Below are 15,518 nucleotides of genomic sequence, written 5' to 3'. Positions count from 1 at the left end.
CAGCTCACTGCAGCCTTGAACTCCTGGGCTAAGGGTACTCCTACCTGAGCCTCCTGAGTAGCTAGGACTGTAGGTATACATGACGATACTTGGCTAATTTTTAAATTGTTTTGTAGACATGGGGTCTCACTTTGTTGGCCAGGCTGGTGTCAAACTAATGGCCTCAAGTGACCCTTCCACCCCTGCCTCCCATCCTAGAGGCATGTGCCACCACAAGGAGCACTTGTTCAATTTTCTAAAGAAAAAATTTCTAAAGTAAGGCTGTGGGATGATGGCAGGAAGATAAAAGAAAAACAGAAGAATAAGTTAAAATGACTTATTCACACATATTCTTTTGACAGCAAGAAGAACTTTTAGTATATACATTCCTTACAAACAAACAAACGGCAGATAAACAATGTTGTATAGGAACTTCAACACACACTGTACAATATTCCCACTTTGCTGACATAAGTTATGGAAATTTCGTGGTTTACTTGAGTGTTGCTACCAGTATTTTGCTTCTCTGATGATTTTTATCAACTTCCTCATCTGTTAACTTCTCTCCAAGGTATGTCATGTCACGACATAGTGCCGCTGCATGAACATGGCCAGTGCCTTCCTATTAAACATGTAGAATGCTTTCCTAATTTCTCTTTTTACTCTCTGTCTTTGTGTTTTGCATTTTCCTTACTTTTATTGTCAGAAACTCCAGAAAGTCAGTCGTACTAATTTATCACGATTTGCTTTATTAATTTATACTTTGCTTATATAGAATTTTGCCCAACAGACCTCATTACAATTTCTAACCTGTTTTATTTTGTTTTTTTTTTTCTGAGACAGGGTCTCCCTCTGTTTTCCAAGGCTGGAGTGTAGTAGTGCTATCGCAGCTGACTGCAGCCTCAACCTTCCAGGCTGAAGCGATCCTCCCATCTCAACCTCCCACGTGGCTGAGACTACAGGTGCTTGCCACTATGCCCAACTAATATTTGGAATTTTCGTATACGTGGATTCCAGAGGGGTGACAGCGAAACGTGAGTAAGCATGGATTTTGGTATATGCAGAGATGGGGGGCTGGAACTAATTCTGTATACTGAGGGACGGCGACTGTATATGTTTTTACAATTACGCTGTAGGATACATACTGTTGCATAGCCTTGAAAATAATAATTTTTAATTGAGTGGAATAATAATAATAATATTGCTAAAAGTAGCAGCTGGCCAGGTGTGGTAGCTCACACTGGTAATCGCAACACTTTGGGAGGCTGAGGCATGAGGATGGCTTGAGGCCAAGAGTTTGCGATAGGCCTTGGAAACAAAGGGGGAGTCACCATCCCTACCGAAAAAAACATGAATTAGCCTAGTGTGGTGGCATGTTCCTGTAGTCCCAGCTGCTTGGGAGGCTGAGGTGGGAGGATCATTTGAGCCCAGGGAGGCTGAGACTGCAGTGAGTCATGATCAGGCCTCTGCACTCCAGCCTGGGTGACAAGAGTGAGACCCTGTCTCAAAACAACAAAAAAGTAGCAGCTAACATCAACTGACCTTTTATACCAGGTGCCTATTGATACCATGGTTTAATTTCTTAGAACTGTTTCTTATTTCACTTACCAACTCTGTCTTCAGTTACTCCCAGATTTTTACTGTGTGTGTGCAGATGACCTTTCGTTTAGATTGAATTGTCTCCCCAGAAGTAAGATTACTGTGAGTCATGGTGAATGGACATTCTCATTACCCTTGATGTAAATTGACAGGGTTTTGGGTGCCTCCCAGCTATAATCTTAGCACTTTGGGAGGCTAAGAGAGGAGGATGGCTTGAGGCCAAGAGTTGGAGGAGGCAGTATGGCAGTATGGTGAAACCCTGTCTCCATTATTTTAAAAAATTGACAGGCTTTACCCAGGAAGGCTTATACACAATTTAAACACCCCTCATAGTATAAGAAAGTGCCCATTTCACTGCACCTTTGCCAGCACAGGGTATTATAATTTAGTAAGTCATTTTTTGTTTGATTATTTTAAATAGATAAAAGACCTCATATTACTTTACTTGTCACATTTCAACATCTTTTCTTAGCTTATTAGCTCTATCTCTTTTCTGTCTGTAAATGGTTGTTGTTGTTTTGTTCTTTGAGACAGGGTCTTGCTCTGTCACCAGGCTGGACTGTAGTGGCATAATCATGCCTCGCTGCAGCCTTGACCTCCCAGGCTCAAACTTCAGCATTCCGAGTAGCTGGGACTACAAGTGTGCACCACCACTCCCAGCTAACTTTTTTCTTTTTTTTGGATAGAGACAGGGTCTCACTGTGTTGTCCAGACCGGTCTCTAGCTCCTGGCCTTAAGCAATCCTCCTGCATTAGCTTCTCAAATTGCTGGAATTTCAGGCATGAGCCACCATGCCTGGCCTGGGCTAGTCCTGTATTCTCTAGAGTTCTCTTTACTTTGTGCTGGCCAATCTCTCATTATGCTGTTCACCTGTTATAATGAATAATTCTCTGTATTAAATTTTACCACTTTAAACTTTTGAGTGGTTTAGGCTTCCTGATTGGACTCTGACTAATATGTTAGGAAGGGTCCCAGGAGATAAACCCACACAGATGGGATTTGGGCATAGGTTTGGTTTCCCAGGGGGCAGTGCTGAGCTCTTTGCCAGTGGGAAATGGGATGCTGGTGATTTCCAGGAAGTGACCTCACAATGACTCAAGCTACCACTTACTGTTGATTGTGACGAAATGCCAGCTGAGGCACATGCCTTGGGAGCTAAGTGGTTGCTGCCCTTGACCACTGTGAAGACTGGTGTGGGAAGGGTCGCTTTGGATGCACTTGAGCAGGGGTCCCCAACCCCTGAGCCATGGAGCCGTAAGGAGCCACACAGCAGGAGGTGAGTGGTGTCGAGTGAGGGAGTGAGGGAAGCTTCGTCTGTATTTACAGCCACTCCCCTTTGCTCACATTCCCGCCTGAGCTCCACCTTCTCAGATGAGCAGCAGCATTAGATTCTCATAGGAGAACGCACCCTGTTGTGAACCGTGCATGTGAGGGATCTAGGTTGCGCTGTCCTTATGAGAATCTAATACCTATTGATCTGTCACTTTCTCCCATCACGCTCAGGTGGGACCATCCAGTTTCAGGAAAATGAGCTTAACATGCCCACTGATTCTACATTATGGTGAGTTCTATAATTATTTTATTATATATTGGATATCTAATAAATATATATTTATTATATATATTAATATGTTAAATATATTAATATATTAAGTATATTATTATATATTGTAATAATGGAAATAAAGTGCCTAATAAATGTAAATGAGCTTAAATCTTTTGGCCCAGCTCCTACTTCCCGGCAGCCTCTCCAGGCCCAGAACTTTCTCCAGTCAGCCTCTACAGACCAAGCTCATGACTCACAATGGCCTATTTAGGCCCATACCCCACCTCATGGCAGTCTCCGCAGATGAGCCTACTGCCTCACAACAGCCTCCACAGGCACAGCTCCATCGTTACAATGGCCTCTTTAGACCCAGCTCCTGCCTCCCAGCCTTCTCTCCAGGCCCTGAGCTTTCTCAAGTCGACCTCACCAGGCACAGCTCGTGCTTCTTTGCAGCCTCTCCAGGCCCAGCTCCTGCATCTTGGCCCCTCCCGGCCCAGCCTCTGCCTCTTGTCGGCCTCTACAGTCCCAACATCTACCTCACAGTAGATTCTTCAGGCCCAGCATCTGCCTCACTGTGGACCCCCCAAGCCAAGCTCCCAACCTTTCAGCAGCTTCTACACACCCAGCTCCCTCTGCCAGTGGCCTCTTCAGGCCCATGGGGCTCATTCCTCACAACAGCCTTTCCAGGGCCAGTTTTTCCCTTCTGGCAGCCTCTCTGGGCTGAGAACCTCCTCAAGTTGGCCTCTCCAGACCACTTGCACCCTCCGGGCGTCCTCTCCGGGCCAAGCTCCTCTTCCTGGCTGTGTCTCCAGGCCCGACTCCTGCCTCTCAACAACCTCTTTGGACTCAGTGCCTACTCATCTCCTGGTGTCCTTGGTTGGCCCACAGCTTCCTCAAGCCAAGCTCCCCAGGCCCAGGTCAGGCCTCACGGTGGCCTCTCCAGGATGAGCTCCTGCACTCCGATGGCACCTGCAGGCCCCAAATGGTCTCCGGTCGGTGGGCTTCTCCACGCCAAGCTTGGGCCTCCCGGCGACCTCTGCAGGCCCAAGTTGTCCTGAAGTCGGCATCTCCCGGCCGTGCCTCCCAGCAAGTAAGCAAGCTCTTTTGGCTCAACTCCTGCCCAGCTCCCAACCGCCTTTGTAGGTCCCGAACTTTCTCCAGCCAAGTACTTCGGGCCTAATTCCTGCCGCCTGGTGGCCTGTACGGGCCCAGCAATGGTTGGAGAGTGGCCTCTGCAGGTCCCGCTCTTGCCTCCCAGGGGCCTCTCCAGGCCCAGCTCTTGCCCCCACGGCGGCCTCCCGGGGCCAAGTCCCTGCCTGCCTCCCAGCAGCCTGCGTGCGGCCCAGCTCCTCCCTCACGGTGGCCTGTTGATGCCCATGCCTCTGGTACCCTGCCCAGAGGCATGAGCTCCTGCCACACACTGGCTCCTCCCACGCTGAGAGAGGTCGGCGTGAGCCCCTGCCTCAACAGGCCACCGTGAGGGAGGAGCAGGGTCGCACGCGGGCTGCTGGGAGGCAGGCAGGGACTTGGGCCTGGGAGGTCACGGTGGGGCGAGAGCTGGGCCTGGAGACACCCCTGGGAGGCAACAGCGGGGCCTACAGACTCTGCTCTCCAGCCGGAGCTGGGACTGTTCACGTACTGGGAGGCGGGATGTGGGTCTGAAGAGCTTGGTTGCAGAAACTTCGGGGTCTACAAACACAGGCGGGAGCTGAGCCAAAAAAGCTTGTTTGCTGGGAGGCGGGAGATGCAGCCAGGAGAAACAGCTGTGCCTGCAGAGGCCGCCATGCGGGAGGCAGAGGCCGGGCCTCCTCAAATCGGCCTCTCCAGACCCACTTGCAGCCTCCCGGCATCCTCTCCGGGCCCAGCTCTTCCTCCCGGCTGCGTCTCCAGGCCTGACTCTGGCCTCCCAACAACGTCTTTGGACTCAGCTCCTGCCCAGCTCCCAGCAGGCCCAAGTCGTCGTCAAGTCGGCCTGGAATTGGGCCTGGAAGAGCAGCAAGTCGGCCTCCCCGGGCCCAGCTCCGTCCTCTTGGTGGCCTCTCCAGGTGCAAAACTTCCTCGAGTCAGCCTCTCCAGGCCCAGCTCCTCCTGCCTCCCAGTGGCCTCTTTCGGCCCAGCCCAGCTCATGGCTCTCGGCGGCCTTCCCAGGCCCCGCTTTTGACTTTTGGCAGCCTCTTCAGGCGCAGAACTTGATCTCCAGTCGGCCTTTGCAGGCCCGGCCTCCTGCCTCTCGAAGGCCTGCACGGGCCCGGCCTCGGCCTCGGCCTCACAGCGGACTCTCCACGCCCAGCTAGCTCTCGCCTCACTGCGGCCTCCCCATTCCAAAGCTCCTGCCTTTCGGCCACTTTGGCAGGTCCAGCTACTGCCTGCCAGTGGCCTCTTTAGGCCCAGCTCATTCCTCACAACGGCCTTTCCAGGCCCCGTTTTTCCCTTCCGGCAGCCTCTTGGCCTCTAATTTGTTTATCTCTTGTGTATAAATCCCAAAATATTGAATTTTGGAATATTTCCACCATTATATATTTTGGTAGGTAATTTATTTGGAGTGAGTTTCTGCACCATGCCTGAATTTTTTATTTTATTTTCCTTATTATTTGGTGTTAAACAGGTTTAAAGACGGTCATGGCAACTTTTTGGCACAATGAAAAATATCGCCCATGATCAACGTGTTCTGTTCTGGGGAAGGGGGCAAAGGCAGGGTGAATCACTTTCTTAAAAAGTATAGCTCAAGTTGGGAGTGCAGAGGGAATGGGGAGAAAACCCTCCCGCTGCCTGTGTCGAAGTGCAGGAGCCCCCACCCCCATACTCACCTGAGTCCAGCCCCTCTGGGGAAAGAAGGGGTGCATGAACTCCCCCTAGTCCACAGGCACCTCCCTGTGGCCCAAGGCCCTCTTCACACTCCATCTTGTAGCCCCAACAGGAGCTATTTTCTGAAAAGTGAAAAGCTCTGAAGGTCCCACAATTCATGGTATGTACAGGGGCTCGGAGGAGGGAAACTGCCCAGCTTTCCCCCGGCACAGCTGCAGGGGTAGGGGGTATAGATAAGAGGAGCAGGCCTTGGCCAGGCGTGGTGGCTCACGCCTGTAATCCCAGCACTTTGGGAGGGGGAGGCAGGCAGATCACGATGTCAGGAGATCGAAATCAGCCTGGCCAAGATGATGAAGCCCCGTCTGTACTAAAAATACAAAAATTAGCCGGACGTGGTAGCGTGCACCTGTAATCCTAGCTACCCAGAAGGCTGAGGCAGGAGAATGGCGTGAACCCGGCGGGAAGAGGTTGCAGTGAGCCAAGATCGCACCACTGCACTCCAGCCTGGGTGACAGAGCAAGACTCGGTCTCAAAAAAAAAAAAAAAAAAAAAAAAAAAAAAAAAGAGGCAGGCCTTACTCCGTCCCAAACTGAAAGGATTAAATGGCTTTACCTGGGAGAAGATAACCATCCTGCCCTCCATTGCTACCCCCACATACTTTCCATGTTCTCAGGGGGTACTGTGAGTCCTGGGATCTTTGGGGTTGCCCACCTGCCTGTGGTAGTTAAGGAGACCCCCAGGTGTTGAGGCAGGGCTGGGGTGTCCCCTTCCAACCAGGCTGTCAAGGCCCCAACTCTGGGGCAGAGGCAGTGGCAGGGCAGCCAGGGTTGCGCCAGAGCCTGAGCAGGTTGAGGTGGGGTCAGGCAGGGCTGGGAGTCAGGGCAGGGGCAGCAGCAGTGGACCCGCTATGCACACATCATCTTCTCCAAGGTTTGTGTGCAGAACATCCTGCCCATGCTGCCCCAGAAGCTTCAGTTGGCACCTGCCCCAGTCCAGCCTCTGGGAACCATGCAGCAGCTCCCAGCGGCCCTGCACCCACCACCAGCATCCGTTTCACCTGCAGTTGAAGATCCGTGAGGTGCCCAGAAGATCATGCAGTCATCAGTCCCACGGAGCAGCCCGCGAGGCTGAGGCTCCTCCCACTGGACCGCCCTCCAACTGGCACCACTGCTGCCCCTGCCCCTACTCTCAGCCTCACGTGACTGTCGGGCAGAGGCAGTGGTGGGGCAGCCAGGGCAGCGTCAAGAGTCTGAGCCAGGTGAGGTGCGGTCAGGACCCCCACAGGGCTGGGAGCCAGGGCAGGGGCAGAACAAACCTTGGAGGGGAAGATGTGTGCATAGTGGGCCTGGAGGGTGGCTGTGGCCTAGTGGACAGGAAGAAGCAGTGGGCCTGGAAGAGCTGCATGATCAGGGCCGGCACTGGTCCAGGGCACGTGCAGTGAAGAGGACAGCGCCTTCTCGGTCTCCGGTTCCCTGAGCCTGTCCTCGGCTTCTTCACCTGTACAGGCAAAGGGGAAGCTGTCCCCATCACACATGGCACACTTGGGGGTGTCGGGCTTTGGACTGCAGCTGGAGCATCTTCTCATCTTGCATTTGGGCGTGGTGGGGTCCTCCAGTGTGGGATCCATGTCCGTGGGGTTCCCTCTGCCCCGACCCTGAAAGCCCAGTCAGTTTCTCTTCAGGCTCTGCCCCCCGGTTGGCTCAGCTCAGCTCCTGCCTAGGAAAGCCTTAGTGTTGGGAGGGACCCTGATGACTGAGGAGCCTGGTAGCTCCAGGTCGCCCACACTTTCAGGTCTCTTGAACCAGAAGGTGGCAGGATCCATTGGGAGGAAACAGGTCACCTTGGAAGGCATCCCTGGGCCCCCATCCCCAGGGGTAGGGGTCGTAGGGGGCCCGCTCTGCTGCCTTGACCAGACTCCTGGGCTTTGAAGGCTCCTGGGCCCAGTAAGAAGGAGGTGGGTGCCAAGGTTGAGGAGGAAGCATCCGAGTATGTGTAGGAGGAGGACAGGGTGGGACCATAGACTTTGCCAAAAGCTGCAGGTGGATCAGGGGACCCTGGGGGCTCAGGATCCAGCAAGGGGTGGCAGGAGTAAAGGAGGAAGGAATGACAGGTGCAAATAACTTCCCACCAAAGCCCTTGTTGCCCTCTGGCTCCTCCCCAGAGTTGTCCCCACTCTCAGTCGGTCACCCACTCCTTGAACTTGAGATCGGTGTCAGTGGTGCTAAAGCCATCATCAGCAATGACATCATCACCCCTTCCTCCTCATGGATGACCGTGTGCTCCTCGTCACTCACTATGTCCTCACTGGCCATGTGCTGGGAATGAGCAGCTCAGGTGGGCAGCAGCAGGGCTGCCCACTGGTCACCTCCCTCACCAGGGGCTGCAAAGTGGCCTGGAGCTCCATACTGAGTAGAAGGCTTTGGGCCAGAGTGTGATGCAGTGCCAGACACCACCTGTGTCAGTTCCCGTAGTGCCTGATGGTCTATTTCCCTGCCGTCCAGGCTGTGTACCCCGCTGTGGGAGAAGGCTTGGGCCAGGCTGAGCCAGGTTCCCTGACTGTGTGCAGCCGTTCTGCCCCACAGAAGCTGCTTCTTGGTATCCAAGCTCTGGAGTGTTTGGGCTGCAACTGACAGGAGTTCAGAGGACACCCCAGGGGCAGTGGCAGTGACAGTGCCCGTCTCTGATATGCTCCGCTCCCACGAGCCCTTGTTACACTCCTGCTAGCCCCTGGCTTGTGGGCTTGGCCTCTGAGCTGGACTTCTTTCGGTCCTTGTTGCAAGTGGGCCACCTTCACCTGGAAGGCCAGGTCCTATTTCTGCATCTCATTGTGCCCCAGGGTGTACCACCACTCACTCAGCATCTGGCTGACGGTCTGGTTATCCTGGTTGGGGTGACCCTGGTGCGCCGCGCCAGGGCCTGGTGCCGGTTGCTGAAGATCATGACCGCCACTCATGGGCCACCGGATGTGGTCCTTGCCCCATTTGTTGGGGCTGCGTCCATCCTTCTCAGAAGATGAGTCCTGTTCCTTGCGCAGGGCACTGAGGGACTGGGCCTGACATCATCTGAGTGGTAGAGGCAACTGGGTGTCAGGAGACATGATGGAGAGGAAAGCATCATCATGGTCATTCTCTGTCTCACTGTTCAGCAGGGACTCCCCTGAGGGGCCCAGGGCTCCTCCTCCATGGTGGGAGGTGAGCTTTTACCAGGTTCCACCACCCCCAAAGTGTGTGGGGTTGCGGGCCCTGGGCTTTCAGGGCAGGTGGCTCCAGGGGGCCGCCCAGGGTCAACACTCCCTGTCCCACCTGGCGGACGCTCATGAGCAACAGCTGCCAACTTGGCAGGTTGTTTTCTCTGGTTGGAGGCCACTGAGTGACTGGCAGGTTGCTGGGCCTCGTGTGGCTGCAGGGAGGGGTGAGGAAGGGGATGGAGTACCAGGGGAACACGGCCGCAGAGTGACCTTCCACATTCCTCCACATGAACATGCTGACGCCACGGGAGGCCTCACTGAACTCAGGCCTGGGGGCCGAGTACTTGGTCCGAGCAGGGGGTTCCTGGCAGGGGCTCACACCTCCTCGCCCCCTCCTCAGCCAAGGTGGCTTGGGCCCAGAGAAGGGGAGGTTGGAGAGGAGCAGAAGGCCAGGCCTCAAGTTTTGTTTTTTTTTGTTTGTTTTGTTTTTTGTTTTTGAAATGTAGTTTGACTCTTGTCACCCAGGCTGGAGTGCAGTGGCACGATCTCAGTGGCCTTCATACCTGGCTAATTTTTTGTATTTTTACTGGAGGTGGGGTTTTGCCATGTTGGCCAGGCTGGTCTTGACCTCCTGACCTCAGGTGATCCACCCACCTCAGCCTCCCAAAATGGGATTACAGGCATGAGCCACCGCTCCCAACTTCATTCATTTTTACTTGAAAAACTCCATTAAGCATTTTTTAAGGTAGACCTAGTGGTCCTGAATGCCCTTAGCTTTGTTTGTCGAGGAAACACGTTATTTCTTTTTTCTTTCTGAAGGACAGCTTTGTCAGACATAGTATTAGTTGCTGGCAGTTTTTTTCTTTCAGCACTTTGAATGTATTATTTGATTCTGTCCTGACCTGCAAAGTTTCTTTAACTTTTGACTATTTGATTATATTGTGACTTGGTGAGTATCTATTTGGTTTGAACCTCTTTAGGAATCTTTAAGCTTCATGGATTTAGATGTCTAAATCTTTCCCATGATTTAGGCAGTTTTCAGCCATTCTTTAAATAAGCTTTCTTCTCCTTTCTCTACTTTCCTTCTCAAACTCCCATAACCTGACAATGGTTTGCCTAATGGTGTCTTGTTGGCTTTCTTTTCTCTGTCTCTTTTTTTTCTTTTTTTTTTTTTTTGAGACAGAGTCATGCTCTGTCACCCAGGCTGGAGTGTAATGTGTGGTCTCGGCTCACATTGCACTCCAACCTCCGCCTCCTGGGTTCAAGCGATTCTCCTGCCTCAGCCTCCCAAGTAGCTGGGACTACAGGTGTGTGCCACCACACCCGGCTAATTTTTGTATTTTTAGTAGAGATGGGGCTTTGTCATGTTGGACAGGCTGGTCTTGAACTCCTGACCTCTTAATCTGCCTGCCTCAGCCTCCCAAAGTGTTGGGATTACAGGCTTGAGCCACCACACCCAGCCTTCTTTTCTCTTTTTTATTCTATTTTTCTTTGTCCTCTGACTGGATAATTTCAGAAGATCTATATTCAAGTTTACAGATTCTCTCTCCTGTTGAAGTTTACTATTGTGTTATATCACCCAGTCTGGTCTTGAACTGCTGGGCTCAAGAGATCCTCCCACCTTGGCCTCCCAAAGTGCTGAGTTTACAAGCATGAGCCACTGCATCCAGTCAGTCCCAGCACTTTGGGAAGCTGAGGTGGGAGGATCACTTGAGCTTAGGAGTTTGAGACCAGCCTGGGCAATGTACTGAGAACTTGTCTCTATATTTAAAAAAAAAAAAAGTCTTTGGGAGGCCAAAGCGGGAGGATCACCTGAGGTCAGGAGTTTGAGACCAGCCTGGCCAACATGGCAAAACCCCATCTCTACTAAAAATACAAAAATTAGCCAGGTGTGGTGGCACACGCCTGTAGTGGTGGTGCATGCCTGTAGTCCCAGCTACTCAAGAGGCTGAGGCAGGAGAATCACTTGAACTGGGAGATGGAGGTTGCAGTGAGCTGAGATCGCACCAGTGCACTCCAGCCTGGGCAACAGAGTGAGACTCCATCTTATAAAAGGAAAAAAGAAGAAAAGAAAAATTCCATATCTGAGTGTTTACTCCTGAGTTTTTGAGATTGTTATTAAGATCGTGCTCTACTGTGATGATTTGGGTTTGTTTGATAATCAGAAAAAAGCATATTCTTTTGGGTGTTCAGCCACACTGCTTTGGTGTCACAACTGCACATTGGTTTCACAGCTGCAGGACAAATTCGAGCATCTTAAAATGATTCAACAGGAGGAGATAAGGAAGCTCGAGGAAGAGAAAAACAACTGGAAGGAGAAATCATAGATTTTTATAAAATGAAAGCTGCCTCTGAAGCACCGCAGACTCAGCTGAGCACTGATACAAAGAAAGACAAACATCGTAAGAAGCAATAGTTTCTCTTACTATTCTGAGAGCCTTATCATTCTACATCCCATCTTCCTGTGAGATTGTCTTTGTAGCATTTAACTCTAATTGCAGTTCTCTTTTTAAAAATTGGCTTGCTTATTGTATATTTTCCCCAACTAAAGCGTGAACTCCTAGCAGGTCGTGGTGGCTCATGCCTGTAATCTCAGCACTGTGGGAGGCTGAGGTGGGTCGACTACCTGAGGTCAGGAGTTCGAGACCTATCTAGATAGGCATGTGAAATTATCTAGGAAATCAAAGGATTGCAGATGGAATCAGAACCACGTTGCCACAGTTTCATTCTGGCTTCAGCCTTGAGTACAGTATGGACTGAATGGAGACTACTAGGCTCTCAGCCATCTGCTGCGTTCTGGTAGTGCTCTACAATCATGTGTCTCTACTACTTCTTTGCAATGTAAATACTAGTGTAAAACTACTCAGCCACAAGCTCTGAGAGAGATCGAGAGATGTCATTCTCTTAATAGAGATAAGTCATTTGGTGGAATAACTCTTCGAGTCAACCAGTGTAAGTAACAGAGACACCAAAAACCAGCCATTAGTTTAGTTTGCTTGACCCAGCAATCTACCTCTTAGTATATGCTTTGGTGACACTCATGTACTTATGCACCAGGTGGCAGGTGTGTACTAGAATTAAGATATTCATAGTAGCATTGTTTCAGATAGTAAAAAAGTGTTATCCACAAAAAAATGGATGAATTATCAGTGAAAATTACTGAACTTTGGACACACACACATCCTGCCAACCTTCATCAAAAAAAGTATTATTTCTTATTCTCCATCCTAACCTAGATAAGTGGAAGAGAAGAAAGAATTTTTTAAAAAAAGTCCTGATAGCTGGAAAACTTCCTTCACTGTATCCAAAGTTATGAGAACTCTTTGGGTTGTGTCTCCAAACTGAGATTCAGAAAAGCAATCACAATTAATCAATAAATTATCATTTTCATAGGACATTTCTAAATTTCCAAAGTGAATATAGCCTTTTATTTTTCAATCCAGCTAGCTAGCTAGGTCCATCCATATCCATGCACATCATCTGGTTTAATAGATTTCTCATTATGCTGTATTCATCTGTATATATTCTAATGTTGGAGAATTTTCTCAAATTTAAATATGATTTCGATAAACTTAACAGAGTGTCAGCAGTACTTAGATAAAGCAATTTTTTTTTTTTGAGAAATGGTCTCTCTGTCACCTAGGCTGAAGTGCAGTGAGGCAGTTATGCTTCACTGCAGCCTCAACCTCCCAGGCTCAAGTAATCCTCCCACCTCAGCCTCCTGAGTAGCTGGGATTACAGGTGTGCACTACCATGCCTGGCTAATTTTTGTATTTTTTTTTGTAGAAATGGGGTTTCACTGTGTTGCCCAGGCTGGTCTTTCTGGGCTCAAGCAATCCACCCACCTCAGCCTCCCAAAGTACTGGGATTACAGGCATGAGCCACTACACGCAGCCTAGATAAAGCAAATTTTTAAATTGATTTGATACTTGATTTTACTCATAAAAAAAAACCTGAATGCTAATTGTTAACCAACTATTGTTAAATTTTAGGGGCAATTGGGTAGCATGGTCTTAGGTCTGATTATAAATGTTTGTCTTTTTTGGGAGCCTGTGATTTTTTCAATACAAAGCAGCTTTTAAAACATCTTGTGAGAACGGTATTTAGGAGGAGAACAAAAAAGGGAATTCTGAATTGTAATGACAGATGTAAACATGTCTTTCATTAGGGTTCACTTTGGTTTTCTTTTTCTTTAGTGGTTTTTGGCAAATTTGTCATATCAAGAAGCACTTTCAGACACACAAGTTGCTATAGTTAATATTTTATCTTCAACTTCCGGTAAGAATCTGCATTATAAATCAGTGTATGTATTTCTGGTATATATATGTGTACATGTACAATATTTTAATCTTGTTATAGCTTCTTACATTAGTTCTAATATACATTAGTCTATTATAACTGCCTTTTAATCTGTATACAGTCAGGTGCTGCATATGATGTTTCAGTCTACAACAGACTGCATATACGATGGTGGTCCCATAAGATTATAATACTGTATTTTTACTGTACCTTTTCTATGTTTAAATATGTTTGGATACACAAATACTTACCATTGTGTTACAGTTGCCTACAGTATTCAATACAGTAGCATGCCATACAAGTTGGTAGCCTACAAGCAATAGGCTTATAGCATATAGCCTAGCTGTGTAGTAGGCTATACCATTTAGGTTTGTGTGAGTATGCTCTATGATGGTGGCACAAGGATGACATTGCCTAACGACACACATTTTCTCTGTATTTATCCCTGTTGTTAAGCATGACTGTAGTTTCATGCCTTAGCCTGTACTATTTATGTTCCTTCAAATATATATTTTTTATATAACAACATATTACAGTTTTATAGGCTGGCCTTTTGTATTGTAGTTGCCTTTCCCTTCACACATCCTTTCCAGAGATCTTTTTCTAGACCCTTTGGCTAAAATGTAATTGTTTATTTCAGAACTATAATTTGCCCTATGATAGGTGTTTTATTTTGAAGATTGAATCACCTTTCAAATCTGGAAGACAAAAGTATTTTTAAAGCTATAAAAATAACTTTAGGGACACAGGCTTGATTATGATGAAGTCAGCATGTTAGTCTGAATAAGATTTAAGTTTCCTATTAGTTTAAAATAAATAGGTCTGTACTTGATCTGTACTGTTGAAATAAACATGGTTTAGTTTGGAGGCTATTTTATGCATGAACTTTAAACATTTCAGTCTAGTCATTACTTAACTGCAGTCATTTTCTTAGTTAAGAGTGACAAAAATAATTTGAAAGGTAGGTATATAATTTGCTTATTTAAACAATGAAGTTGGTAGTAAAAATGTTGACAGTATTTAAACTCATGTACCATTTTTAAATTCTTTTCTCCTCATAGGACTTTTTACCTTAATCCTTGCTGCAGTATTTCCAAGTAACAGTGGAGATAGATTTACCCTTTCTAAACTATTAGCTGTAACTTTAAGGTAAGCATATAGTGTGATAGCTAGTTTACTCTGCTTAAAAATACAATATTACAATTTCTGATAGTGGCACCAGGGTAGTTTGTATTGTAAGAGCAAAGAAAGATGTGGATAAAAGAAGGCTTTAAGTGGACATGATGCTACTTAGCCCTGTCACATCCTGCACTAGGTTTCTAAACCTTCCTGGGTAGGGTAACCAGAGGGAAAACCCCAAGGCTGCTTTGGTTCCCATTCATGTGTCTGCAGACTCATCAAGTATTGGACTGACGTTCACACTTAATGTGGCAGCTTAATCCTCATAATCTCCCAAGTTTCTATTTCTTTTTCTTAAGGCAATTTCCCCTCTTTGTTTTGATTTTTATTTCTCGTTTTTCTACTTCTCTTAGAAAGCTAACATTCAGTTTTCTCTAATTGTCTAAGCCTCAGGTGATGTTTCAGTTATTTTCTGTATAATTCATTTGGCAGTTTTGCACTACTGCATAATATGAGTGTTGCTGATAACTATACTTAAATATTTGAATTTAACTTTGTGTATGTTTGTCTTGTCTTCCCTACTGGTTTGTAAACCCTTGAAGGCCATAGCCTTGTTTTATATTTGTGTCATCAAAGACCTAGCATAGGGCTTTGCCCATAGACAGTATTGAAAAAAGATGTGTTGGTTTAATAAAACTTATTTTATGAAACAAAATCAGAGAAGGTAGCAGGATGATTTGATGGAGAGTAGTGTTTCTTGGTTATCAAAGCTGAGATTGAATAAGAGCTCTGCTGTTTGCCCTGGGGCAGTTTCCTTAAACTCTGAAAGGGTTTCCTAGTTGAGAAAATGATATTATCTATTTTACCTTGCAGCCCTGTTTTAAAGTTTAGTGGTAATAGCTATGAAGTGTCTGGTATTGGGCAATCATAGAAGACTGGTAGCTCTTAATATTAAATGTTTTTCTTTTTTAGTTATAAGGGTAA

At 47.8% G+C, this 15,518-nt stretch overlaps 1 protein-coding gene and 1 long non-coding RNA gene across 2 annotated transcripts; both read left to right on the top strand.

The window, feature by feature from the left end:
* Window positions 1–831: 831 nt before the first annotated feature.
* Window positions 832–4,557, top strand: LOC129524261 (putative uncharacterized protein FLJ44672). Its single transcript, XM_055349284.2, has 3 exons — window positions 832–1,013; window positions 3,082–3,139; window positions 3,307–4,557. The coding sequence occupies exons 2-3, from the start codon at window positions 3,137–3,139 to the stop codon at window positions 4,180–4,182; spliced, it is 879 nt and encodes a 292-aa protein (XP_055205259.2). The 5' UTR covers window positions 832–1,013; window positions 3,082–3,136; the 3' UTR covers window positions 4,183–4,557.
* A 6,441-nt stretch (window positions 4,558–10,998) lies between these two features.
* On the top strand, window positions 10,999–14,558 carry LOC129524037 (uncharacterized). The gene is made up of 3 exons (XR_008667680.2): window positions 10,999–11,518; window positions 13,313–13,394; window positions 14,477–14,558. It is a non-coding gene; the product is annotated as an uncharacterized lncRNA (long non-coding RNA).
* Window positions 14,559–15,518: the final 960 nt, after the last annotated feature.

The sequence above is a fragment of the Gorilla gorilla genome, chromosome 7 (assembly GCF_029281585.2).
Source record: "Gorilla gorilla gorilla isolate KB3781 chromosome 7, NHGRI_mGorGor1-v2.1_pri, whole genome shotgun sequence".
In the NCBI taxonomy this organism is placed as follows: domain Eukaryota; kingdom Metazoa; phylum Chordata; class Mammalia; order Primates; family Hominidae; genus Gorilla; species Gorilla gorilla.
The sequence above is the reverse complement of the archived record's forward strand: the minus strand, read 5'-3'. Positions and strand labels throughout refer to the sequence as shown.